This window comes from Paramormyrops kingsleyae, chromosome 3 (assembly GCF_048594095.1).
Source record: "Paramormyrops kingsleyae isolate MSU_618 chromosome 3, PKINGS_0.4, whole genome shotgun sequence".
Classification (NCBI taxonomy): Eukaryota; Metazoa; Chordata; class Actinopteri; order Osteoglossiformes; family Mormyridae; genus Paramormyrops; species Paramormyrops kingsleyae.
The window spans coordinates 5,294,940-5,322,511 of record NC_132799.1 but is presented as its reverse complement, the minus strand read 5'-3'; the positions used below and the strand labels follow the sequence as shown (position 1 = coordinate 5,322,511).

The 27,572-nt window shown below is 50.2% G+C and overlaps 1 protein-coding gene across 5 annotated transcripts; it reads left to right on the top strand.

Moving 5' to 3' along the window:
* The first annotated feature begins 3,195 nt into the window (after nucleotides 1-3,195).
* On the top strand, nucleotides 3,196-27,293 carry klhdc3 (kelch domain containing 3). 5 transcript variants are annotated; one of them, XM_072709476.1, is made up of 12 exons: nucleotides 3,196-3,314; nucleotides 3,525-3,588; nucleotides 6,107-6,488; nucleotides 6,983-7,159; nucleotides 7,335-7,450; nucleotides 7,564-7,635; nucleotides 9,009-9,222; nucleotides 10,418-10,504; nucleotides 11,476-11,584; nucleotides 23,751-23,824; nucleotides 24,563-24,641; nucleotides 25,328-27,293. In XM_072709476.1, the coding sequence occupies exons 3-12, from the start codon at nucleotides 6,335-6,337 to the stop codon at nucleotides 25,392-25,394; spliced, it is 1,149 nt and encodes a 382-aa protein (XP_072565577.1). In that variant the 5' UTR covers nucleotides 3,196-3,314; nucleotides 3,525-3,588; nucleotides 6,107-6,334; the 3' UTR covers nucleotides 25,395-27,293. The 5 variants fall into 5 exon arrangements, with proteins under 5 accessions (XP_072565577.1, XP_072565579.1, XP_072565580.1 ...); XM_072709475.1 differs by having other exon boundaries at nucleotides 3,272-3,446; XM_072709477.1 differs by lacking the exons at nucleotides 3,196-3,314; nucleotides 3,525-3,588 and adding an exon at nucleotides 3,626-4,676.
* The last annotated feature ends 279 nt before the right edge of the window (nucleotides 27,294-27,572 follow it).

The window sequence follows — 27,572 nt, the reverse complement described above, 5'->3', positions numbered from 1 at the left end:
AAAATTAGCCTCGCTAAGAGAGCGAAAGTAACAGCTATCTCTGCGAAAGTGTCTATTTGTGATATTTACGGTCCTGTGTGCTGAAAGTCCCCTTTTATTGCTGGAGGGAAAGGGCAGGGAAAGGGTAACCGGACCGACCGCTTTAAAGTTGAGGCTGTATTTTTCCCTGCCACAAAGCATTTCAGAGGTCTCTCGTCACCGGGGTTGCGGAGGGAACAGGCATCCCATGCGCAGGAGCAACTGTCACGCCTGCAGTTGTTATTTTTCTACATACTTTGCCCTGGAATCCACGATTGGTGAGCAGAAGGGACTCGCTGCTGGGAAATGGGGTGGTGGGGGGGGGCAGTATCGCATCTGTCGCCTTTAAAGGGGCACGAAGGCACATGTGCTGTCACGCCCCACCAAGGCCAGACGCGTGAAGAGAGAAGAGAGAGCACACAAAAATGAAACAGGTGCCACAGAGCGGGTGGGCCAGCCCATTAGCGCAGGAAAGGAGATGGGATCTGTAAGAGCGCCACCAGCTGGAGGGCTGAGGAATAGCAGGGATGCCAGCCCCTGCAGCAGGGCAGGGGAGGATGAGCCTAGAGCGCATCAGCATCCTCAGTTCTTCCTGCTTTAAATATGACAAGTTATTGCAGGAACCACATACCAACTGAGAACCATCTGCCCGTACTGCAAGACACGCGCCTCCTTTAATCAAGCATTATCCCTATTTAATTTGCTGCCGTATTTATTTTTTGTTACTTAATTACTTGGTTTCCTTCTGCACCTCTTGGGTGAACATATAAGCCAATGCAATATTTTTTTAATTTCAACTTTGCTGGGTTGTTGCAGACAAAATATCAAAACACTTGTAGATGACAGCTGTGTGCTACACAAAAGTCAATGACAGGAAAATATGACCCATGCATGGAGAAAATGTCTTAGAAGAAAAAGAAATCTGTTTAAATATCCTAGGTGGTTAAACAAACCATTACAGGGTATGTAATACAGAATACATAAATCACAGCATTATTTATGGTTCTGTACCTTTATAATGGCTTATTCTTGTGTTTATACATTTGGTCCAATTATGCATTTATTCATGTATATTTCAAACACTTAACCTAGTCTGGGTCTCAGGGAAAAAAATAAAAGAAGCATATATACTTCATGTTCATATTATGTTATATACAACATAACAGTTAGCTGAGTCTTCCCTTGCAGATTTAAATACTACAGACCATTATTATGTGTGAGGGTAGTCTTGGTGTGTGTGAGGAATCTGTGGTGCACTAATTAGCTTGATTATCGCTGACTTTTTCCCTTGCGTGACTGTGGGCAGCGTGGCGGTAAGACGGACAGAATGCCGTGCCCAGATATTTTACAGATTTTTTTTTTGATGTCAGCATTAGAGCAGAAGGTGCTGGCCAAGGGGGGCCGGGGCTGAGGATGCGGGCGGCTGTTGTCTAGGGTGGGGCAGCAGCACAATCTGACCATTGTATATGCGGCATGCAGCTGACTGGGGATGGAATGCGAGGGCACAATGAGGCAGCGGCCTGCGGGCAGTGAGTCGGGGTGGGGACTGACTGCCAGATCGCTCCCCCAAGGGCAGCTGAACCTCCCTACCTCAACCTCGCCCCACATTTGTTTTCTGATTTCCTACAACTTACCCTGAAATCCAGGCATTTCATTGGTAATTGTGGGCTTTGCCTCAAAATAAAATGAAAAAAAAAAAATTTGCGTTACACCATGCACAGCATGTGAATCACCAAATCGCTTCGAAGTAATCATGCATTCTTACGTAGAGACATTATTTTCTCCTAAAACAATGCATGACTGTGATGGAGACAGAGAACTGTGAGTCTGAAAATGGTGCCTTTCTCCAGTGTAAATTGCTACATGTGTGCAGTGATGTGAATGTCATTAGCTCACACAGCCATGCAATTCATGCAATGTGTTGAGTGGGTGAACTAAAAACCCCTGGAAATGATGAAATTAACAACACCAAAAATAGATTATCAAAAACTATAGGTCCCCCGACTTTTTATTTTTCCAGTCAGTTTAACACAGTGGAAAACGGTACTATAATGCAAGCGTGACTGAAATATCAGCACTTAACGTGCTGATCAAAATGGTTTGGAATTAACTCAGTGAGCGCAATAAGAGCGTCAAGAACTCTGCCTGTTGTTCCGGTTTTACATCTGGCAAGTTATTGCAGGAACCACATACCAAGCAAGAACCACCTGATGGTATCTCAAGAATCGCTTCACGTTTTATCTTTACTGCATTAGTTGCCTGATTTATTTTTGCCGCTAAAGTTTTCGGTTTATTATTGCACTTCTTTGGCTGACGCATAAAACCGGGATGAACTGACGCAATATGAAATGTTCATGGCGATGCTATTATTGTTGGCAAAAACGAACAAAAAAATAAAGTTACAGGGTGACGCGCAAGGTTTATGCTGACCTAGTTTCAATAGTGGGTGTTAAATATTTAAATATATGTTATATATAATTGACACAAAGACAGTGTCCTTAAAACAGTCTTAGAATAAGCTATAAGCATATATGTGGCTGCAGTTATTTATTAAAAACAATATATGAGTTATATGCCCTGCCACCTTTAATATAACGTCATTACATTTTAATCTAATGACTGCGCAAAATAAATTATATCATAACGAAAAACAACCTCATATTCACTAACTTTCATCGTTATTACCAATTTGGGAGACCACTAGTGGTGAGTGTGTGAAACAGCAACGTCATATTCATGCCCGGCATGTTCATGTTTGCTTTAGAAAATCCAGGAACTTGACATCTGTCCCATTTCACACTGTTCTAAAACAGCTGAATATCCGGCCTAACTTCATTATTCATGATAAGTATTAAATATTTATTTTAAAATGAACGCTTTCAACTGTAAACATAAAAAGTCACCTTTAAAAAGCATACATTATCCCCATACATTTTCACAAGTAATTATCATATAAGTAACATCGTTATGAAAATTAAGTACGCAGGTTATTGAAAATAACCAAATATTTTAATACATTTAATGGAATACTTTTTTGCCCAAAGAATTCATACACGAAACGCCTTTACTGTCATACTCGTCACTTTCCTCCAATCCAACTGTGCCGTTTCTCCTGGTTAGTGGGAGGATCAAATCACGTGTGCCTTGTTTCAAGGCACGATTGCATTTGTAGTTTTTACCCGCTGTGAAACGCATTCTCCCGCTTTACTCTGCTGTCGCCAAAAACACATACCCACAATGCAACGCTGTATCGCTCGCGCACACTCTTTGTGAAGTATTCCGATTTCCATGAAAAAGTAATTGTAATTGATTTGTGTTGCTAAGTATTTCAAACAATAAAAATATTTCAGTCGATGGTGACTTTAAAATAACACATGAATACACGCTAATAAACTATGATATTCAAAAGGATAAGTTGAGCCTTCCGGGTAATTAGCTCGCTAGCGTGTGCTAGTAGTATATTGATTTTTTTCTGTTTTGACGATAACTTTACATATTGCCAACAGCTCGGCGGTAAACAAAACGTCACGGGCGACACGGCGGCGGGTGGAGAGCGCGGCTGACCGACAGGTAAGCTTTTTACGCCCCGGTTTTCGTCCGCGTATTTCGCGCTGTGGCGTGGCAGCTGCACCGTTAGCCATGGAGCTCGCGTGCGCAGCACTAGCTCGCTAGGTGGCTAACTGGGCTTTTTAAGCCGCGTCCTAGTGAAACCCTGTCGGTAACTAGCAGCTGGCCCGGTTAGTTAGCGAGGTCGGACGAGTGACCGCTGTTTGCGGGACTGCGGCCGCGGATAAACTAGGTCCTGGGGAATAGCTGAAGTCTTTGATTACTGCCTAGCCCGCTACATGCCGCCCTAAGTGTGGAGGCGGGGGGCACACGATACTTTCTCTTGTTTACGTTACTGCCTGGTCAGCTGTCTGGCGTGACACTGCCAAAATCAGCAGCGGGTGATCTCCTAAAACCAGCGTTCGGATACCCTGCTCACCCCTCACAATCAGCCAATTCAGTTCTATTCTCTACCTTTCTAAAACGTTGGGAGAGGGTTACTGAAGTCTGTCGGCATATTTCCGGAGGATTAAAGCGATTTATGGCCGGTTAAATATAATCGGGTGCGATAATACGTCAGTTGGTTCTTTGGTCACATTCCCAGCAGTACTGTTTAATATGTCAGGTCAGCTGTCAGGTCCTTCACTTAAGGACGGGTTTATCAAATTTGAAGTTAAGTGAACTCTTGCACATCGCGATAAACTGTTTCTGTTAAAGAACGTTTAGGGCAGGGTGTAACCCAAGGGGGTGTGTAGGTGCGTAGTCAGTATAGGGAAATAACAACTGGCTTTCCACAGCTGTGTTCAGATGGACAAGCCTACGTTTCATGTCACATGTCAGCTCGAGGCTTGCTTTTGTGATATGGGTTAGGACAGCCTGGTAGATGTGCTGGAAATAGTCTGCCTGCGAAACGCCCGCTGCCAGCATTTATTTTTAAGAGCACCGAGAAGGTTGAGGTTCACTTGAACAGTTGGTTCGTGCCAGCCCCTGTTCTCCACCTGTCTGTAGCGAGGCTGCTTCGTGACCTGACAGCCGCTGTCAGCTATTTCCCCCCCCTCCCTTCTTCTTGGGCTCTGGTCACCTTGTGGCTCCGCTTTTCAGCTGAACTCGCGGTAAGTCCGCCCGTGCGTAATTTAAGCATCTGCCTCCAATTTTCGGGGGGGGGAGGGTGCTCATATGGTGTTTCTGCAGGGACGCTCGACCTCGCTGATCTCCAGCTTTGATCTGTTAGTTTAGGCGCTTCGCCCGCACTGATATTTATTAACCGAGGCTTGATTTTATATGTTTAGTGTTCGTTACGGGTGCTGTGGAGGCTTATAGTCCCTTGACGTTTGTGTTTCTAGTTGTGTCATGTTATTTAGCCGGTGAATAGTTTGATGTCCATTTTTAGCACAAGAGCTATTCGTTCTAGCTTGGTTGTGTGGAAATCAGTATGGAAATTTTAGGTCCTATATGGGTGCAGTACTGAAAAATTGACTGCAAGCTCAGTAACAAATTAGATGTTTTTCTTTGTGTGGATTTTGAGATTAAACGTGCACCTCCTTGTGAATTTTCCAGACTGGCTTACAGCCCCTTTACATGAAGCTGTTCTTCGTGTGTTTGAGGGGGCTGTCCTGGGCCATGGGGTCTCTTCTGTCACCCACGGCTGAGAATGGATGGCCTGCCACCGGCTCATTCCTCTGTCCTGTGTTGTTGTGTTGCCGTGGAACGCAAGGCTGCTTTGAACAACGGGCGCAGGTTCCAAATGCTGTCAGTTTGGATCCGTTGTGTCATTTTATGCCAATGAACGATCAGGTTCCTTCTATATATAAATAATAAAGTGTAAATTAATTATTAAATTATTATATCTGCTGCTGTGCACGTGCAGATAGCTGAAAAAAAGAAATGAATCTGTAACAACAGTGTTGACCTGCAATCTAACAGGCAGAAATATGACTAGTGTCCAATAGAAAGCTCTCCTGGAGTTTCTCTGGGAGTATCCAGCTCATGCATCATTCACCTATTAGAAAAATGGCTTTCAGGTGTAATGTCCTAGTTCAGAATTGTTTGATTTTGACTCTGTAATACATTGTATAGTGGACTTTGCGCAGTTCGGTGACATCTATGCACCCAAAGTCATCTCTTTAAACTCCATCTCTCTCAAAGCCTTGTGGGCTTGTTTTTATTTCTAGCTGTGGTGTAAGATTTGATGCTCTGTTTTTTTATTTTCCCCGTCTCCCTGGTCCGCTGCCCCAGATGCCGCAGCTGTTACTTTTACTGGATTAAATCGCTGCGTCCTTTGGCCTTTAACTCCTTCCCCCCCCCCCCCAGCATGAAAATGTCAGCTTTGCTGCTGTTCCCTAGTCAGAGCAGGATTGTGTATGTGGCTCCCTATACAGGCAAACAGCAGTTGATCGACAAGGTGCCCGTTAGCCCGTGTGCACACGGCTTCTGCAAATTAATGCGGTGTTGAAAGTTTATATAGATGTTGGCTTCCTGTGACATCACCTCAAAGGACGGCTCTCTCAGTCTCTCTCTCTCTCTCTCTCTCGCTCTCACCCAGGAGGGGCAGATAAGGGGCAGGCACCAGCGGGAAGCAGTCAGCTCTTCACACACCCCCCCAGTCTTTCTGCACTTACACAACGCAGCACACGGCTGGCTCCCGTTGTCTCTTTGCCTCTGAGGGTCAGCGGTGAGGATGATGTGTTGGCCTGCCCTGGGGCTGATGGCCTAGCCAGTGGCTACACAGAGCCAGCGTAGCAGGGGGGAGGGAGGGGGTGAGGGTTGTGGAATGCTGCGGTGGACGGTGCACCTGGAGGGTGGCCCGCGGCGGGTCAACCACGCGGCAGTGGCTGTGGGCCACAGAGTCTACTCCTTCGGGGGTTACTGCTCTGGTGAGGACTATGAGACGCTGCGACAGATCGACGTCCACGTCTTCAATGCAGGTGAGCCAGCTCGACTTCGTAAGTTGCTTCCTGCCCAAACCAGGCCTGGGCCACCCCGTCTCCAGGCCTCGCTGCAGGTGTCAGCCCTGTGCAGGTGTTGCTTTTCTGTCAGGGGCCCTGCTTTGACTCACCTTCATATCATGACTGTGTCTTTGCCCCAACCCCCCACCTCCCCACCTCCCACCTCCGCTCAGCACAGAAACCCCACCTTAAAACCTCAATACCGCAGCAGATGTGTCAAGCACCGTGGCATGTCGATTTGCAGCAGTTGCTACTTATGACCCAGTTTGTCCTCGAGTGCGTGTCCTTTTCTGAAAGTAAAAGAATTTGACGTCTGTTTAAGGGCACAATCTTTACATTCTGATCAGCTTCCCTGCTAGTTAGAATCCTCATTAGAGACATATTTGGAATGTGATTGGTGTGTCAGGTGAATATGCGTGTACCTGTGCCCATGACCCCACACCCAGCTCCTCCTCTGTTTTTTCTTTTTTCAGTGTCACTGCGTTGGATGAAATTGCCACCTGTGCGCACTGGCGGGAGGGAGCATGCGCGGGAGGTGCCCTACATGCGTTATGGCCACACGGCCGTGCTGGTGGACGACACTATCTACCTGTGGGGGGGGCGCAACGACACGGAGGGGGCCTGCAACGTTCTCTATGCCTTCAACGTCAGTGAGTTTCCGCCAGTACCCACAATGCAATCTGTTCGAGATTCTGTTTGCCTTCGAGGTGTGGTAGAATAGGGTGGCAGACAGCGGTGCCCCAGGGAAGAAGCCACTGGACTTACAGATTCTTTCACACCATGCAAGGCCATTTCCCCCTCACCCCCCTCTCCTTGGTGCCACAGACAATCACAGGTGGTCCACGCCCAAGGTTTCCGGGACGATCCCAGGAGCGAGAGATGGGCACTCGGCCTGTGTCCTGGGGAAGACCATGTACATCTTTGGTGGATATGAGCAGCTTGTAGGTAGATTCTGGGCATAACTTGTGCCCACTGATGATGTTTGACAGCGCAGGATATCCTGAGAGGGAATAAGACACGTCAGTTTATTTCCGTGCCTCTTTCTCCCCTACAGGCTGACTGTTTCTCTAATGACATCCACAAGCTAGACACAGTGACCATGACCTGGTCTTTGGTCAATGCCAAGGTGAGTGTCAGCAGTGTTCACGTGAAAGCGGTCATCCGGCAGGGGATGGTCATGGTATTTCTAGGCCCTCTCTGGTTTGTTCCTGTCTTTGAATGAAGGTCAAGGGCAGATTTATTTAAATGACCCGTTTAAAATCAACCGAAGTTGCACCAAAGTGCCGTACAGAGTAAGAAAGAAAATAAATAAATGAATAAGTAAAATTTAAAAAGAAAACAAAATGAAAATAAACACAAATTAAGCAGAATATTAAAGGGGCAACAAGCCAAAAGAAAAAAATATATGTTTTTCAATGAGACTTAAAAATCGCAACGGAGGAGATGAGCTAACATGAGCAGACAGGTTACTGCGCAGCCTATGAGCAGCGTGGACCATAGTACCAGCAAATTAAGCTGGTTACTTGACATCAGAAGCTGGGCACTAGAATTGAACTGTTTCTCCAGAACCTGCAGCAGGAAAGTGGGAACTTTGAGGAGAAACTTAACAGCTTTGTTTGGCAGTGGTAGTGTGGAGGTTCCCGATAAGTAGTGTCACCATCGAGTTGAGGCCTAGAAGGTTTGGGACCAGACATCACATCAGATCCCTTGTCTAGGATCTTTTCACTGCCCTGGGTCTGGGGCTCCGGCAGGGCTTGGTTGAGGCTTTGAAGTCCGCAGAGCTGCGTGGGATTGTAGGGCTCTGGCGGTCTGTCAGAACAGATTAACACGTGTCCCCGCCCCGCCTGGGGGCCATCCTGCGGCTCGTTACTGTGGGTCTAGCCGCTCCCGTCAGCCGCTGGGCTGTTATGGAGGAGACACGGCATCATGGGAAGGGTCCTTCTGTGACGTGTCTTAAGATGTCTCTGTAGTGGCTGTCACATCATGCTGCTCTTTTTTTTTTTTTTTTTTTTTTTTTTTAAACTAATGCAGGTTTCTACATTCCTTCAGTCTTTGTTGCATGGATTCACTCTTCCTTATGCTTTGTTTGTATGTATATTCCATCACTGTCCTTTCTGGGAATGGCTGATCTTTTTAACAATATGGGTGTATTTAAGCAGTAAACAAAGGTGTGGACCGTTTGCTTTGTGGCCGGTTGTTTCGTTGACAGGTTATTCAGCTAGGCCTGGTCTCCTGCCAAGTTGTTACATAAGAAGGCCACCAGATGGCACTGTTTGCCTGTTATTGTCTGTCGTGTTATTTCTAGGGAGAGAATAAACGTGTATGATATTTTTCTTCTTCTGGAAAATAAGTATAATGTACAATGAATTCTTGTAAAGTATAAATGTTGTTTTAAGAATGATTTATGAAGTTTAGGATGATATAAATGGCTCTGCATTGATCAGCCTGCGTCTAACAGTGGGGTGGAAATGCTGCCTGTCTCCTTTTCCTCTCACTCAGGGTACACCGGCTCGCTGGAGGGACTTTCATTCTGCCACTATCATCGGCAGCAAGATGTTTGTGTTCGGGGGACGGGCCGACCGTTTCGGGCCATTCCACTCCAACAACGAGATCTACTGCAACAAGATCAAGGTGTTTGACACAGACACCAACTGCTGGCTGGACTCCCCCTCCACGCAGCTGCTACCCGAGGGACGCCGGAGCCACTCAGCCTGTAGGTGGCGCTACACATGCACAGAAATATGCTGTCGTTAATGAATAGCACACGTGCACTGAAACATGTACAAATGCACATGCACGCAGTTATGTATATTTATCATGCTATGCCTGGATCATGTTTGAAATTTATGTTCATTCATGAGAGTTTATTTCTGGAATTGCATTTCCTAATTACAGATTTCTTCAAAGCCACTTAGATCGATATGTTAATACACAACAGTCTCACCACTAGGGGGCACCACAGTGGCACAGATGAATACTACGTCTAAAAAAAGTCATTACCAGTAATAGTCAATGAAGCACTTTTATAGTTAGGAATAATTCTGAGAAATATGACTGCTGTAGAAAGGTCAATTTGTGCACATATAAATTTAAAACTCTTAGTTACTGTGTAACCTTGGGTAACTTGTGCAGTTGGCTTAAGAAAATACAGTGAAATTCCAGGAGAGGGGTTGCTGATTGTGCTGGACCAGACTGCGTCTTAGCCTTGTTCTCATAACTGAAGCTGGTCTGTCGACCTTGTCTTATCTGAAACCCTTCTGATCAGCGAGGTCCATCACTGGGCTGGGTGAGGCAGCTCCTTGAGACTTACCACTGCCCACCCTGAACTGTGGGGCCGACAAGGTCATCTAAAGGGTCGCCTCACTGAGCACTCGGCGTATGTGATTGTGTCAGATAGCTGGTGTCGATGCCTCTTTGACGAAGGGCACAGGCTTTACTCTGCAGTTTTTCAGTTCTCTCTTAATTTGTTTCCGCATTCCTCTGGGGATAACACTGTTGCCTCACATCTCCATGGTTAGGGGTTCGAATCTCGCCTCCGGTTTGTGTGTTTGGACTTGGGATGACTCTGTCTGTGTGACGTGGGACGACTTTGGGTACTCCAGCTTCTCCAGCTAAATAAATGTAAATGTGATGGACATGACTAATTTGCCCCTAGCATATGACTGTTTGTCTGTATGCATGTGCACTGTGATATGGCAGGAAAATGGTCGAATGGATAGGTGTGCAACCAATCAGACGTGTTGGTGATCAGTGGGATAACCGGGGTCTATTTGCTCATTCGCAGACATTAGGTCACCCGTTGCCATACAGTCAGGCTCTGCCCAAGGCCTCTGTAACCTGTTGCTTGTTTCCTCGTTCTGAGGATGTGTTGGTAACTCTTGTCTGTTCCCTCTCCTCCCTGACTGCAGTCGCGTATAACGGGGAGCTCTTCATCTTTGGAGGCTACAACGCCCGCCTGGACCGCCACTTCAATGACCTCTGGAAGTTTAATCCAGGTCAGTGAAGCTCCCGTTAAAATCCCGCCGTCTAGCCGCCGCGGCTCCTTCCCCTTTCGGCCGGGAGATCTTCGATTTGTGAGTGTCTAAGTTGGCGGGTTAACGCTGCCGCGTTCTCCCCTGGTGCTCCAAGAGTTTCACAGCGGGTTAAAAGCGCACAATATGTGTTAAGCACTGGGTTAAACATTCTGGATTTCAGACGAAGTTTAGCCGGACGCTGCCGTCCCTCGCAGCGAAGCGCCGCCGGACTCCGGGCCTCGTTCTGCTGACTTAGGCTCCCACCCACGCGTTATTAAGAAGATGGAGTCCCTCCAATCTCTGTCACCCTTTGCTCTTGAACATGGTGTGGAATTAAAAGCACAGGTGTCCCATTTGTTCTGTTACATGCTGCGGACCTGTAGATAGAACCTACTTTCGTTCCTGTCTTGTTTTAAATCAGTTTAATTTAAAACCACTAAATCGTGTGCTGGTATATATATAGTACTCTTCCTTTGCCAGTGTTTTTATTTACTTCTTGCTTTTTTGTAACCCTCGGCCAACGCCTGTGCCCATGACCCATTTTCAAGCAAAGTAAGTCATCCTGTAGCTTCGCAGCTCCCACGGCTGCCCAGGGCTCATTCGGTGACGTGCTCTTGGATTACATGGTCTGTTACCATGGTGATGGCATGACGCCGCCGAATTGCTGCTTTGGCTAAGCCCATTGGAGCCTTTCCTTATTTGGCATGGCTGGGTGAGTGGCAGCCCAGTCATTTTGCATCATTTCAGCAAAAGGGCAGCCGTCTGTGAAGCGTGACGTCGATGTGGGGGAGGGGGTGGGGGGCATGGGGGGTGCAGAGGTGTCAGGCATAGTGTGCCGTGGCTGTGCCATGTGACCAGGGCTGTGGGGTCTGACTCCTCCACACACTCGGCGTCGCTGTCAGACGTCGCCCAGGCTCCACGCTAAACGCGTGTGCGTACATTTCTGTCTGCAGAAAGCTTCTCTTGGAAGAAGGTGGATCCCAAGGGGAAAGGTCCATGTCCTCGAAGGCGTCAGTGCTGCTGCATGGTGGGAGACAAGATCATCCTGTTCGGGGGAACCAGGTAAAGGGCTCTGAGGTGCACTATGCCATACTGGCACCCCCTGCTGGCCACTCTTTGATTTGCAGACTCTACATCATTCCTTCTGGTGCCTGGTGACTCCAAGTGCCACAATCTCCTTTTTTTTATAACAATGTACAGAATATATTATTATTTTAGCGCAGTTGTATTCACTCTTAAACCTTTGTCATAACCTTACCTTGATCATAGAAGCTTGTTGCAGTTGTGATACAGGGGGTTGGGGGGGGGGCATGAGAGGACTTCCTGCAGCTGCAGCCTCCAGAATGGCTGGGAAAGGTGTCTTCGGTAAGGCTGGGTGGGGTGAGGGGGTGCTTAATTAAGAACCCCCCCTCCCCACCCGACGCCCTGATAGCCCAGTAGCCGTGTAACAAGGTAGCTAATGGCAGGGCTCCCCCCACCCCGGAGTCCTGACCGCCCCCCCCGCCTCCCTCATTGGGCACCATCCAGGAGTCCCCCGTTATCAGCGGCCCATGGACGCGTAGTGGGGTTATCAGCTGAGCCCCACTGGGCTGGGCGCTCCGCTGGGCCCAGCGGTGCTGGGATTAGCTGTCTGCAGCTCCGCCATGGCACACTCACCCTGATAAGCCCCCCCAGGGAGCCCCCCTGCCCCATTCGCAGCCCTCGTTATTAGCCGATTAGAACGCGAAACTCCTGTGCGTGGGCTGTTTGCCGGTGCCCGGAGCAGCCTGGGAAAATGGCTGCTGGGAGACGGCGACTGCTTGTTATGCAAGAGGGATTGTCATGGAAACGGAGCGACGGTCAACCTGCGGTAGTCAGGCTGACCTTTTGAGCCTTTAAGAACAACCATGTAAGAGTCTTAAAGTGTTTGGAGTAGATGGTGCAAGATGATTTTGGTTTTTGCGTTTTGTAATGAGGAGAAACTGGATGGTGGAGTTGGTGTAGAACACCTGGAACTATGCTGTGGGGGAGTTGGGGCTGGGGGGCTGCTTGGACAGGATTAGGGAAAGTAGTGAGGCATGGGCAGGCGGGACAGGAGAGTGAAACTCGGGCATTATTAATTGGGGCTGGCTCAGCCTGATGGCTTCCTCTTGGGATTAGAGCGGAGTTTGTTTTCAGGAATCATGATTTCCTGTCCAACAGTGACAGCAGGGGGTTTTAAGTTGACAAGGCAAAGAAAACGATTATTTTAACCCCACAGATTTATTGCAAGCTTCTCCTAATGGGTGAGCTGAGAAGTACTTTTCCAGCACACTCTGCCGGTGCAGTGTGCTGAGCAGCCAGTCCTCTACTGGCAGTCTATTTGTTTATTTTTCAGTGGTTAGTTAATTATCTCAGTCTTGCGTGTTGAAAACTTAGTGGCCAATGCAGAGAGCTTTTTAAGTATATTTTTTGACGAGCACAATTTATTTTTTAACAGCTCACTTTATACTTAAGCTAGCACACTCTTGAAGTTAAAGTTTATCAGGCCAGTTGTGATAATAGACAGTGAAGTACAGCAGACAGTGAAGCCTCGGTTGACACCAGGCCCTTAAATCCGAGTGGTGAGGTTTTACAGTCTCAAAGAACGTGTTCTGCATCAGAGCCACTGGGGCATTGGATGGGCATGGATACCCAGTCAGATTCAGGGGGCTCGGCGCTTGATTGGGGCCCTTGAATACATAAAATCATATGCAAGATGTCATTTTGTCTGGGGTCCCAAAATTCCTAGGTACACCCCTGCAGAACTATAATGCATCACTCAGCAGTGATACATGGAATCCCATCCTTAAGGATTCTGAAGAAACTCTCACTTTTTGGCTGGGAAGGCGGCTGGGAATGGGCCTCGTGTGGGGCGGCAGGTCCCAGCCGTGCGTCTGTCGGCCATGCCCCGCGGGGTTCTCCTGCTTGTGCGTTGTTTCTAGTTACTGTACAAATTAGAACACGATCCCGACAAGCCCGGCGTGAACGGACCACACAGAGGCTCAGCCCGCCTGCCCGCCTGCATCCTCTGGGGCGGCTGCTCCGCACAGAAGGCCCAGCAGCTCCACCGTTTATTTACCCTGGGGCTGAAAAAGTAAAAGCTCACCTCCACCCCCCCCTGCCAACGTGACCTGGTCTGTGTGCTCATCTTCTGTCACCTGGGAAAGCTTGTGTGTCGTCAAGCTGAAATACAGGGAAGTGTGTTGTTGTTCATTTTGGTTTATTCTGTGAAAGGTACCGTGCTTCCATTATTTCTCTGTATTTATAATTCCTAACTCCTACCACAGCTGAAACAGTCCAGATGCCACTTTAGGTGTTTATTTGTATTTGGAGAAACGTCACTGAAATAAGCGAAGCGATTATGTGTGGACAAGTAACGGCTTGTTTGCGCGACCCCGCGATTGAGGAGCACGCTGCGGGCACCTCGCGTCCGGTCGGCCCGCGACACCCGTTCAGATTTACGCTTTGGCCCTTTGTTTCCCGGGAACGCCACCCTCTCAGACTGATCCAAGACAGAGCGCCCTCGCTTGATATTCCACTGCCGTTTATGATATTTACTTAAGCGCAGGAATTTGTAGCGCGATAATTTATTGTTTTACTGAAGCACAATAAAAGCGTTAACACCGCGAGCCTACTGTGTTCAAAGGGGTTAGATCGGGGCCCAGCAGAACAGCACCTGGGCAGCTCGGTGACTAGCCTTCGGTGCCCGCGGCGGATGGGGCATGGGGGGGGTTTATGCACTATTCAATAGCTTCTTTGTGCAAGTGAGTACTTGTGGTCTGAGTTGACAGGAAGTGTCATAGCCAGGCTATTTTTTAATGTTGTGCCTGGGGATTTTTGGCTTGTACATGTGTAATTAAAGGGTTGATTTATTTTTAAGTGTTCTTGCTTATCATTTTCAGTAAATATAAACGACTCGTCCTGTGCTAAGTGTGTGTGGGTGTGTGCGTTCGCGCTCGCAGTCCCCGTGAGGCCTGAGCAGTCTAGGTGCTAGTGGCAGCCATTCAGTGCCACTTACAGCAGTGTAAACAGGCCTGCTGAGCAGTGGAGGGGCGTGAAATTCTGCCGGACGTCCTGATTTATTGCCCCTGGGAGTCGCCCCCCTCCCCATGAGCGCGAAACCTGAGCCAGCTGCGGGGCCCGGGCTCTGCTGAACTCGTTTACGGCCGGGGGAGACTCCGCGTTCGGCTTGACCACACACTGGCCATCTAGAGTTTGTCTGCGCTTTGCCTTCCCGGCGAGATGGCTGGGTTTACCGTAGTGATGCGTGGTATCAGTCTATCCATTATTTATCCTGGGGGTTTTGTGAGTTGCTGCTCTACTGGCCTCAGCCATGCTGCCGTAACCCCCTCTGTACTGTTACAGTCTTGCGACAGTTATCAAAGGACAAAGTAGTTATTTCGTGCGCCACACATTTTAACGTAATTTGGCCATAAGTATTTGGGGACCATTTACTAGTAAGTCTGACACAAAGCACCTGAATGTGGAGTAGTGTGAGTTCGCAGAAAGCGGGCAGCGATAACCCCGCAGATACGCTCCCCGCCTGTCACAGTGTGCAGTGTGCCGTGGGTGTGCACGCACACACACACGCGCGTGTGAGCATGATGTCATCGCCCTTCCTGCGCGCCGCCTCACGTGGCGCTGAGGCCAGGAGCCCCGCCTGGTCTCCGCGGGGTTGGGAACAGGGCATTCTCTGCCCGACAGGATGTTTGTCGGGGACGCGACAGATTGGCATGCTGGGAGAGGGCAGCTTGGCCGCGACGGCGCTGGGTCACTCTTCCTGGGACTTTTATTATTTATTTGTTTTATTTCTCCTGGCGTTCCGGTGAAAAAATCATAGGCGGGGAGGGCTTCGGAGCGCCGGCTAAAGACGTACCGACTGGGGTTTGCGTCAGCACGTCACATGTTTAGCAAAGCCGTCAGCTGGAGTCGAGGCACAGCAGGAGGTGGAACGGGAGGCCCAGTCTGACAGGAAACACTTGTAAATAACAAGGCCGTCCTGGAAATAGTTCAAATTGGCTGAATTCAGTAATAATTTAGAGTTTAATGTATTTAATTTGCTGTGATTTGTTAGTGCACTGTTCATTTTCCTCGCTTAGAACCTGTTTTAGCAGAATCATCATCGATGGGCTTGGCTGCGACCTGCTCCTACCGGTGCTGATTCGCTGGCCATAGTGACTGTGCGCCTCCGTGTATATTTGTGTGCTTTGGGCCGAGGGCACTAATGGTGGATTAGTGGATGAAAGCTGCAAATTGAGCCTTAAGAACTCCTGGATTACCAAGCCTCAGGGCTTTATCTAAAGCCAGCCGGCCACTGGGACGAGCCCAGGGCCAATCGGTTAACTCCCACATGCATTTCAGCCGCATGCCTTCCTTCTGCGACCTTTGTTTGTTTGTGGCCGCGAATTGTCCAGCTAATTTGTCAACGCCGTCGTGACCCTGGGATTGTGAGTGCTGTGTCGCTTCTGCGATGGTGACCCCGTGACCTTGCCCCTCAGTTTACCACCAGGCCATTTCATGTGTTTGTGTGTTTGTTCTGAAGTTAGACTCCAGCAATGGTGGCAAAATTCGTGCTGTCACGCAGCATGTGGCCGTATAGGGGGCACCGTCTTCAGGTGGAATTGAGAATGTCAGTCCTCGATTCTCCTGCATCCCTGTCTAGCAGTGACCGGCTGTTAGTGGCGTGTGAAGATGGTGATCACCTTGGCGGAGTTTGTATCAGGGATCCGTTGACACTCCCTTCTCGATCCCTGCAGAGAATTAAAAGACCTGCAGTTTGGGCAAAAATAGACACGAAAGAAGGTGTGCGACAGGGAGCGATCGGGTCAGCTCCGCCATTCCGGGCTGCGGGGGCACCATCTGCCGCATCCAGGTCCGTGGGCGCCGGAAAAATCTGTCGAGGCACTCTCGCAGAGCCACGTGTGCGCCCTGCACGCTCTCCGGAGAGGCAGCGGTGACGTGGTTCAGAGGGTGAAGCCGCAGTGACTCACTGCCTCGTCACCGGGCGCCGCCTCTCGTGTCGCATAATCCTGCACACTAGATGGTGGCGGGAGATGACTTGAGGAGGCCCACAATTTCTTGGGCCTCCTGAGAGGTGAGCGTGGCCTGTCTTATCCCGGGCTTGTAGAGTCACCTGAATAGTCCTCTGCAGTTTTTTTTGCTCGCTGTGATGTCACAACAGAGCTGCCAATAAAGTAAGGAATGTATAAGAGGGGCCAGGACTTTATGGCTTGTTTGGGGGGGGGGGGGCTGCTAATAAGCTTTGCACTAAGTGAGTGTCATCTGATTTTTGGTCCATATAAAATATAAATATAAAATGTAACAGATTGTAACAGAGACACGCGGCTGCAGCCTGGAAGGCAGCTGGTCTCTGACCCCCCCCCCCCCCCCCCCCCCCAAGTGTTGTTTACATTTGAGGAAACAGGAACTAGGAACAGATCACTTTCTACACCTTGACTAGAGTTTTCCATTTCATATCTTCAGTTTCTGCTGTAGTTCATTAATCCCACCGGACAGCAATGCTGTAGCCTTGTGAAGCAAACGTCTGCCACAAAAAAAAAATCTTAACCATCACCTGCCTCCCCCCCCCCCCGCCTCGTACAACTCTGCACACATGTCGACCTCTAGGTCAACCTGTGGGTGACAGAAGTTCCATCATGTATGCAGGTGATATCTGGATAAATCGGGGGGGGGGGGGGGACAACAACACACTTCTTCCCCAGATGCTCTCTCCTTACAGCCTTTAATACCCCTCACCTTGCCCCCCCCAGCTTCCAAGGGGAGCAGTGCTCCTCAATGTACAGGAAGTGGGTGCAGATGTAGTGCCAGTAAAGGTGTGTGGAGGCTGTTTTGGTTATGTGTGACTTCTGCTCCTTCCCATTCCCGCACAATGCTCACCCCCCCTCACCCCCCACCCTGCTAACGAAGTTTTAAATGCGGCACTAAATGAGACGTCTGGAAAAGCCCAGCTACACGTGTCCTGCGCACGCCAATGGTGTGCGACGCACCGACCACAGAGGCTGACAAGCTCTGTTTGCCGTCTGGGCGCTGCCCTCCACTTCCTGCACGCAGCCGTCCTTGGCGGTGGCCTGGATGTCCTCTAGCCCTCCTGCCCCGGCCCGGCATGAGCCTGGGGGTCGCTGAAACTGCACTGCTTCCTCCATAAAGCTGCAAGATTTGCTGTTACTTGAAACTTCCTGACCATCTCTTTCCATGTTTTGATAAAGCAGCCGCCGAGAAATGATAATGTCGGACAAGAGCTGTAGATCGCTGCTCCCCCCCGCCCCGACTTTCTCCTCGTGTTTCCGTCGTTCCCTTTTTTTTCCCACTTGCAGCGGGAGCAAAAATCAGGACCTAGACCCCGTTTTGGGTCTCAGATTTCACCCCCAGCCGTAAGTTTCAGGCCTGTCTGTCATTTCGACTTCGCTAATCTTAACCCCTCAGCCATGTGTCTGCCCACGGCTCACATCTTCGGCTTCATCTGAAGCTTAACTCCACACCGGCACCTTAATCCACCCCCCCCCCCTCCCCTCCAGTCCAGACCTGGCGGGGGGCAGAGATAGGACAGGCAAAAGGAGGCTTCGGGGCCTCATAGATTAAGAGAGAATAAATCCGGGTGAGACTATAGTAAGTTAGTATTTAATAATAATGTTTTATTGTCTTGCTTTTGCTCTTGGCGCTAACTTATAATGCAAAAAGATGTCTTGCATTCGTTGCAGTAAAGTTACAGACATGCAGAAACACCTCCCTTTCACCTGCACAGCCCAGGCATCAAGGGGAAGCAGACAGGGGCCTAAGCCTCTCTCGGCGCTTTTCCACTGTCATACGGGAACCGGACTGTACCTGAGCCATACTGTGAAGAGACACTATTCATAGTGCGGTTCCAGCAAACTTTGATTTTCCACTGCAATAGGGTTGGCTCGGTAAAGGCGTTGCCGGGTTTAGTGAATGGAGTGACGTGACATTTCAAAGAGATGCTTATTTTCTGTGCACAGGGTATACGTCATTATTTACGATGTGTTAATTTTTAACATGTGAGGTTAGAAGTTTATACATTGATACATTGCAGTGTACGGTACTACTAATAATGAATACAATATGGAATATGTCATTTTTTCCTTAAGGTAATTCATGCATAAAGATGTAGATCAACGGTATCTGTGAAATGCACTGATTGCATTTCGACCAATCAGAGGATGGTGATGCAACCAGCTCGGTGTGATCACGCTTTCGGTCCTGCAAGTAAGCAGCGCCATGTCAGCGTGGGTATGGCTCAGAAAACTTACAATGGAAAACTGTCTCTTCCCGTCTCGGCTCAGGCACGGCTGTGGAAGAGCGACATCTTTTAGACAGCGGATAGAAATCTGGTCTCAGAAGCAGCGCCTGGCACACAGCTTGCCGCTGCTCAACAGTGATACGTTTTATTTAAAGGTACCTTTCAGGACACTCAAGGGAACATCAAAAAACACAGCAACAACAAACACAGTGACGCCAATAAAATCAGAAATGACATGAAAGTCCACTCAAAGTGAATAAAAGCCTGAAAAGATAAGTTACAACAATGTTAGAGTCCGGGTGGTGAATGTGAAGGGGAGAAGGGTTAACTTAGAATGCCGAAGATACCCAGCCGAGTTCTAAAGACACAATAAATTAGATGTGTAACTTAGGGGGTGGGTCCTGGCCCAGAGTCACATGGTTTCTTTGTTTTTGTTTTGTTCCCATTTTTGTTTTGTTTATGGTAATGGCAAATCTTTGACAATGTGACTATTACTTTGTAGTATTCTTTGTGTATTGATGGTTTGGTTCGATTTTGATTTTAATGGGACTGAATCTGAAAAACAGCATAATACTGTAACTCTCTTGAGCAGTTAATGAAACGTTAGTGCTTTATCTGCCGGACCAGAAGCACACACTGTCTGATAGCACCTCTTCTCCAGCTGCCCTCCTGCCGCATGCCAGCCATCCCATAATAACAGTATTTTGAACACTGTTGACCATAAAACAGGAATGTAGAATATTTCTGAAATCACATACTTGCACAGTATACTGAATTCCAATAGAAGCCTGCTAATCGGGCATTAATATAGTATGTACTATACACAGTATACTGAATTCCGATAGAAGCCTGCTAATCGGCGTTAATATAGTATGTACTATACACAGTATACTGAATTCCGATAGAAGCCTGCTAATCGGCGTTAATATAGTATGTACTATACACAGTATACTGAATTCCAATAGAAGCCTGCTAATCGGGCATTAATATAGTATGTACTATACACAGTATACTGAATTCCGATAGAAGCCTGCTAATCGGCGTTAATATAGTATGTACTATACACAGTATACTGAATTCCGATAGAAGCCTGCTAATCGGCGTTAATATAGTATGTACTATACACAGTATGCATGTTATTGGGCTATGGTTGCCACCTTGCGTACTGCCTGACCCAGATATCTAAAACTGACGGAAGTTGAGCCCCACAAAATGTAAAAAATAAATATAATCAATGAAAAAAATACATATTCAAGCCAACTTATATAATTTGTGTTCTACTGACGTTTATACTTCTACTACAGTTGTACCTTCTGGTCTCATCCGTACCATAGAGTCAGGCATACTGCTCACATTGCATAGTATATTTCACCTCCTACATAGCAAACGAGAGTAATGAGGACGTGATGGACGTGGTGGGGCAGCGTGTGATGGGTGAGGTGCGCAGTAAGGGCCACCCCAGTGCAGCACTGTGCACCCCATGCCCAGGGTCTCACTGGACCAGTCAGACGGTTCGCCTCTGGCAGCCATTCCCATGCACGCTTCCCATGACTTTCACCCGCTTTAGAGCGACGTCCCTTTCAGGATGGGATTCTTGCTCTTCCACACACGTGCCCTGTGTGTTACGGATGGCCGGCGTGCGGCGCGAAGACGGCACTAGGAGAGGCTCCACCAAACAGCGTGCATCTGGCCCGGCAGATAAGGCGCTCTACAGGAAGTTATTGGACATGATGACTTTCCGTAGAGCTGGAGTGTATGGGGGGGGGCACAGGTCATCGGGGGGGGGGGGGGGGGGGGCATGGATCACATTGCTGCAGGAATAATGAGGATGTGGCCGGCGGGTAATAGCTTGAGAGCGTGTCGGGTCGGGACGACCCTGCGCAGGATGATGATCCTCCTCCCCGTTTTGTCCCACTGCCTGTCTAAGGTCCCTGTAAACATCACTGGGGCCCAATGGGCCGGAAATTGGCTGGGAAAAGGCCTGGTTAGACCCCCTCCCTCCCCAAGCTGTGTGTGAAACGGTGAGTGCTGGGTTCCCCCCCCCCCCCCCCCATGGGGGAGCACTGTTTATTACGCTCGATGGCTCTCTTCTGATCATGTCACAGACACAGGCCATCAAACACCAGGAGAGAGAGGAAAGTCACACCTGGGGGGCTTCTCACTGCAGCCAAGGGAAACCGGGGGGGGGGGGGGGTAACCGGTGAGCGTCCTGCGTGACGTGTTGTTAACGTTCTGGTCAATTTCACATCTAACGGTGTTTTTATGATGGGCGCGAGCAGTGCGTCCCGACGGCCTTCCTGCTTCTGTTGCCCCCCCCCCATCTCTGGTCCATCTCAGGTACACCTCCGCAGATTCTGGTCCTGCCCGTGAAAGCAGGGCTGTGCACAGGCCTTCAGACTTTGATGGCTGCATGACTGCTCAGGAGCGTTCCACAAAGTGTCGACGCTGTGCCTGGACTGAACCAAGCGCCTCTGGTGTAAAGGGGGGAGCGTGTGTTACTGTGTGCGATGCAGAGAGGATGCTACGTTCCTCTGCCCTGCATGCTGAGAGTACTGCTGTAGGTAATACTCTGCTAAGGCTATGACATCATGCTGGGGATGGTGATGCTGCAGCCGGTTCTGTTTACGTGGATGATGTTGATGCTTAGTGGACGTAGGGAACATGGGCTGCACCCCTGTTTACATAGTTTTAGTGGATTAAAACAACAGGCTTGAATTATTGTGGGGTTGCATCAATTTCCTCTGCAACAACAATAAATTCCTCTTGTGCCCCCCCCCCCCCGTCCTGAAAGGTTACGGGGCAGAACAACACTCGGGGGGGGTGTTTAGTGAGTTCATAGGGCACGTTTGATTAACACCGCGCTGTGCCCTCGGAGATAAGGCTAAATAAATAGCCACTTGCCCTAATGCAGCGCCCGACCCCACTGGGCCGCACCGGTCCGGCGCAGGGCCGCAGCCGCAGGGCGTGGCTGATAAAGGTCCTGCTCTAATCCGGGGTGGGTGACCTCCTGTGGTGGGGTGTTAGAGGGGGTGAGGCGTAATGAGTTCCCCATCTGGTCCCCTGGGACACCCCCTTCCCCACTTCTTACTGGACCGCTTAACTCGAAGGTTCCCCCCCCCCCCCTCCCCATTTGTTTAGGCAAGATTAGCGACGTAAAAGCCTTAAAACATCCTGGAGTAAGACTGGAAGAGGGGGCATCGGGGCAGAGAGAGTGGCGTCCCTCCGAAGGCCCGGATGGGTCCCCTGTCTTCCTGCCTCTGGGCAGCATCGCTTTGAGGTGTGATGTTTATAAGTAGCCTCTTTATCCGACCATAGGGGCAAGGGAATGACGTCCAGTAAAAATTCCAGTTTATGGCACAGTCGTCAAGTGTTCCATGTTATGGGCCGTATTTACGGCCGTGTTTATTGTCACTGAATTGGATGTCATGGGTTTCATGCGGTGGCACAGAGGCAGTTCATGAACGAAGAGCTGCTTTACCCAATAGCCCTGTCCCATGCGGGGGTGTGACTGCAGCTGTTCTCGTAGGAACGTGTCTGTAGGCGAACCACCAACCTCAGTCAGATTCCCCTCAGGGGGCAGCATGATAGGCAGCATTGTCAAATCGTCTCTTAGGTGTAGGAGGCATCTCTGCACGCGTTGGTTGGGGGGTCTCTGAACTGGTGTGGTGTAGATGGTTAGGGTTACTGGCGCTACTCTGGCTGTCCATTACAGCTTGGAATCTTCTCCCTGCGAGTGCTGGGATGTATCTCCATGGCGGTGATCCCAGCAGCACTTCCCGGCCTTCCTGCTGTGGCGTTCGGGGGGGGGGGGGGGGGTCCCTCTTGGATCCATGCAGGTGTCTGTCTTCCGGCTCTCCTCTGGTTTCGGCAGGAAACAGATGTGCTGCGATAACGGCACGGGCTGGCCTATCAGCCGGCCACAGACTACCATGCCGGCCGGGACCCCCGCTTCCTGCACACCGCAACTGGGCTGGGGGGGGGCGCACAGATAAGCACACGGCCACGCTCTCTGTTTGATCTCCCCTGGGGGGGGACCCAAAACAGACCCCCCACTACCACTCCCTCATTCTGACTGGCGCTTGTTCTTGAATTTGTACCTGGGTGATAAAAGCCGGCTGGGAGATTGTTGGCCTTTGGGGGGGGGGGGGGGGGCACAGGAGCATGTGGCTGTTGACCAGAGCTCCCTTTCATCTCCATGGGCAGAGTGAGGTGTGTTAAAACTTGAGCTGTCATCAATGACAGCCTGACCTGGCTACTTCTGTATGTATGAATGTTTCTGTGTGTGTGTGTGTGTGTGTGTGTGTGTGTGTGTGTGTGTGTGTGTGTGTGTGTGTGTGTCCATCTGTCCGTCTGTCCTTCCGTCTGTCTGACTGTATGTCAGTGAGTCTGTCTGCTCCTCTGTATGTGTCTGTCTCTGTGTGTATGTCAGTGAGTCTGTCTGCTCCTCTGTATGTGTCTGTCTCTGTGTGTATGTCCGTTAGTCTGGACATGACTCCTGTTCCTTCATGCCTCCAAAAGGACCTGTCAGGTGACTCATGTCTGCCCCTGCTGGGCAAATGCTTGGGCAGTCGCTGGCGGCGGTGTGAGTCACTACGGCTTAGGGAGAGGCAGGGGGGACGGCGCAGGTTTCAGGAGCAGAAGAACACATACTTTATTCTGAAAGATCGCGACAGGATGTGGACACGCCTCCCCCCCCCCCCGTACCCCAGCACTCGCTTCCTGTCTGTCCTGCCAGGTTGACACACACTCAGAATCCGCGGCTGGAGATTGGGGGGGGGGGGGGGGGGGCATTTTCCATTAATCAGTGCAGTCGCCGGGTGTTACTGGGTCCGACACCACTGTGATGAGCCCCCACGTCCACCTGGTTGTCCGACGAGGCGCAGTGGCGATGGTGTGGAACGTGGCGCCATCTGAATCACGCCTGACCCGCATTGCACTCCGGTGTCCCTGCAGCCCGTGTCCAGAACAAGGGATGGGTGACGAGTTCAACCTGATGGACCATTCGGACCTGTACATCCTGGACTTCAGTGAGTATCTACACCTCCTCCTCCTCCTCCCGGCTCTTATCAGGGATGCACTTTTCCGTGGGACGTAGTCTGGTTATTAATGTCCTCGTCTAACTGTCCAATGACGGTTCCCACCCTGCAGCCGGGGTTGGGCCTTGCTGCCCCTCCCCTCTCTTTACCTCCCGGTCACCTGCTCTCAGGCACATGACCCAACCCCCTTCCGGCAGGATCCATTACCAAATAAAGCCAATTCCTGCAAGACTGAGGCGGGGCCAGAAGCACGGACAGGGTGGGAGGGTAGCGTATCTGTGCGTGGGCGTTTGGAAAGCAACCTGCGGGCGCGAGGTGGCAGGTGGGGTAAGAACACATTGTGCGTGCCGCCCCCGCCGCCACCGCTGCCCCCGCCCCCCCTCCCCCCAGCCACTTTGTGCCCACTTCTCATGTTGCCTTCCATATGGCGGCAGCTTGGAGATCCGCCCGTGGCCCCCCAGAGGACGCTGGGATGAAGGACCCGGTGTCGGTAGCCTCCGTGGCCCCCTCCTGAGAGGCATAGTGCCGGACTGGGCCGGGCCAAGGCTGGGGGGGGGTATAGCTGTGCGCTTCTTTGGTCCAGTCCTTCTCGGAACCTCTGGTTTACGGCGCTGCTTACGAACCGGAATAAATGGGCCAGGCTTGTGAATGACTGGCGTGATAAAAATAGCCTGTTAAAAGGCTCTGCAGATGATTCATTCACTTTTATTGGCTTTCTTTTTTTTCCAGGCCCTAATTTGAAGACATTATGCAAAATAGCCGTTATTCAGTACAGCCTCGATCAGTCGGCTCTGCCACATGACATCCGGTAAGATGGACGCGCCCGCGAGCTCTGCCCTTAAACTTCATTGCCCTTTTACATCCCAGCTACGGCTTTATTTATCTCAGTGGGTCCTTCTGTAATGTGATGATGTTGAGGCTCGATGTCTGATGCTGAAGTACAAGCGGACATCTTACGCCACTCGGGGGCACTTTGAGTGTCCAAAGTGAAAGGATGGTGACCTGCCCCCACCTGAGCCCGCAGCGGGGTAACACCAGGCCTGCTGCTCAGTGCCCACTTTGCCAGGGGGCTGGGACCCATCCTGCTAACCCTGGTGGGGAGAGAGAGAGAGACTCCTCGCCTTCCTGGCCTGGGGGGGGCGGCCCTCTTCGCAGACAGATAGCAAAGCAAACAGGTCCACTGACGTGATACAGCACCAGCGTCATAAATCTGCCAGTTATCTGTGTGTGTGTGTGTGTGTGTGTGTGTGTGTGTGTGTGTGTGTGTTTGCAGGGTGCTTCTCGTAGGACCTCCATGGTGTTGATGTTGATAAACACACGCACGTGCTGTCAGGAACGCCCTCCAGATGTTGCTCTCCAACCTGTTTCATAATTGAATGTCCTGGTTTTGCAGCGACACTCACCGGGGCTGTGTGACGGTGTCGGCCCCCCCAGCTTGGCGTGGGGCGGAGCTGTAAATAAGGATCCTCCTCTCATCCCCTGCTCCTTCCCCAGGTGGGAGCTGACGGCCATGACCACCAACAGCAACATCAGCAGACCCATCTTCTCGTCCCACGGCTGAGCGGCCCGACCCGACCCGCACCTCAGGTTCTGGCAGGACGAGGCCCGTCTGCGTGCCGCCGGTCATGGAGCTTGTCCCTTTTTTATTTTTATTCTTAGATTTTTTTTGTTCACTTCACATCCGCTGTTTCTAGTTTGCGGGTCTTTGGGATCAGTAGGGTGTTGCAGAACCCTTCAGTATTTCCTGTCCCCCTTCAGAGAACACCGGACGTGGGATGCGGGTGGACGTGCTTCATGTCGTTCTGTTCCTCATTCTCACACACGCCTGCAGATGTCTTTGGATGAAGTAGCCAGTGGATGTTTTATTTAATTTTTTTTTTAAAAGCAGCAAGGTGTGTTTTGAATGGCCAGGTATGAGTTCATCAGGCAGCGCACAGAAAACACCACCCTCTTCCTGTCCAGTAGCTGTACACGTTCCACCGCACCGTGATTTTCCATTTCTGGAGGCTGCTGCCCTCAGCGAGACGTTCTTCCAAACTGTGTTACCCTTGTGCGCCGTCTGCAGCACCGGGATACAGACGCTACTCCGTCCTCCGCAGAGGGGGAGTGCCGAACGTGAGACTGGTACCGTCCAGCTGTTGCTTCTGGAGCCTGAGCCTTTGTCTCCGAACCTGTTACCTCTACCAGGACGCGGTAGCCACCGGTGAGCAGGAGGGGACCCCCCCCCCCCACCCTTTGAATTGGACGTGGAGACCTTGCACGGCGTCTTCCTGCAAGACAGCAGGTGCCACAGGATCCTGGCTCCGCCCCCCTTACCTCCCGAAGCCGAAGACCCTCATATGGAGGCAGAGTCATGCGAGCGCGCCATGACAACCTGCCGCCATGACAACCTGCCGCCATGACAACCTGCCGCCATGTCAACCTGCCGCCGCTGCCTTTGAAGGCGCCGGGTGGCCATGTCTATCACCCGCCTCGTTTTCCTGCTTCATTGCGGCAAATCGTGTTTTGGTTCTGCGGTTACCGTGGCGACCTTCTCCTGTGCTGGTGTTCTTTCTTGTCTGCTTATTATTTAATTTTCTTTTTCCCCGCGACCCATGGTCTGGCATGTATTGACTCAAACCATGGTCCGCACTTCACATGTAAATCCATTTATTTTGCCTTTGTATCACCCACCCCCCCCCCCCCCTTAGACAGACTGTATTCTCTGTCCAAACAAAAGTGATTTGCGATTAATCTCCTGCTCTGATTTCGATCTTGGAAACACATTTCAGCCAAACACATGAGGCAGGTCCAGCATCAGGAGGATGAGGACTGGCTGCACACCACTGAGTCCTCGGGTGAGCATGCCATGAACCCGGAGACCCACGTTTCTCAACGATTTGCTCCCTAGTAGTGGCGCCCCCTACAGACCATAGTGTCCCACCGCGATGGACCGGCCGCCCGGGCCAGGTGGATTGGGCAGCAGGAACATCGAGTAACCCTTCCTCCTAAGAATGAGCGGAGCGTTTGGACCCCGCTCAAGTCGTCCAGGCGGTTGGCATGCTGTTTTTTTCTTTTCTTTTTTTTTTTAATTTAATCCCCCTCTCCTCCCCATTTTAATCCTTATCCCCTGAAATTTGTAGTGTGTGTTTTGTACCTCTGTGAGTATGTTAACCAACTGGTGCTCGGCAACTTCGAAACATTTTTGTTCAGGAAAATGTGTGGGGTGAATTTGTTAAAGATTTATTGTCATATGTGAATTTAGTAATGACTCTTTAACCACAGACAGGCATTAACAGTACTTGGGCAGGAAGTGGGCGGTATTCTGTAGTCCCACAGGGTCTCGGTGTGCGGTCACAGGCTTTTTGCTCTACATTTATATAATAAAAATGAGATATGCCCCACCAAGATTGAATAAAACTTTTATTGTGCAATATGCTCTTGAAATTGTGTCAATAAAATGGATGCGGTTTTATTTGCACTTTGGTGTGCGTTTACTTTTCCTCTAAAGGTACCATGTTTGGGAATGGGTGTGGGTGGCTGGGGGGGGGTATGTAGCACTGTTCCCACTGGGGCGGCGCTCATGAGCACACACCACAGTGGCTGGGGCCAGGCCATGGAAGTTAAAGGTTAAGTGGACGCCTGGGGTGCATCTTGACAGACCCCGTCTGTGAGGGGTCTCGTGTTACCCTCCCAAGTTGGCCAGGGGTCCAGCCTCTGTCAGCTTAATGGCTGGGTGTTGAATTGACACTAGCGGGTG

Coding starts and splice junctions, on each gene's coding strand:
- klhdc3 (XM_072709476.1), top strand. CDS start 6,335: ATGCTGCGGTGGACGGTGCACCTGGAGGGTGGCCCGCGGCGGGTCAAC. Junction 10,505..11,475: donor CCTCTGGAAGTTTAATCCAG/GTCAGTGAAGCT, acceptor TTCTGTCTGCAG/AAAGCTTCTCTTGGAAGAAG. Junction 11,585..23,750: donor ATCCTGTTCGGGGGAACCAG/GTAAAGGGCTCT, acceptor GTGTCCCTGCAG/CCCGTGTCCAGAACAAGGGA.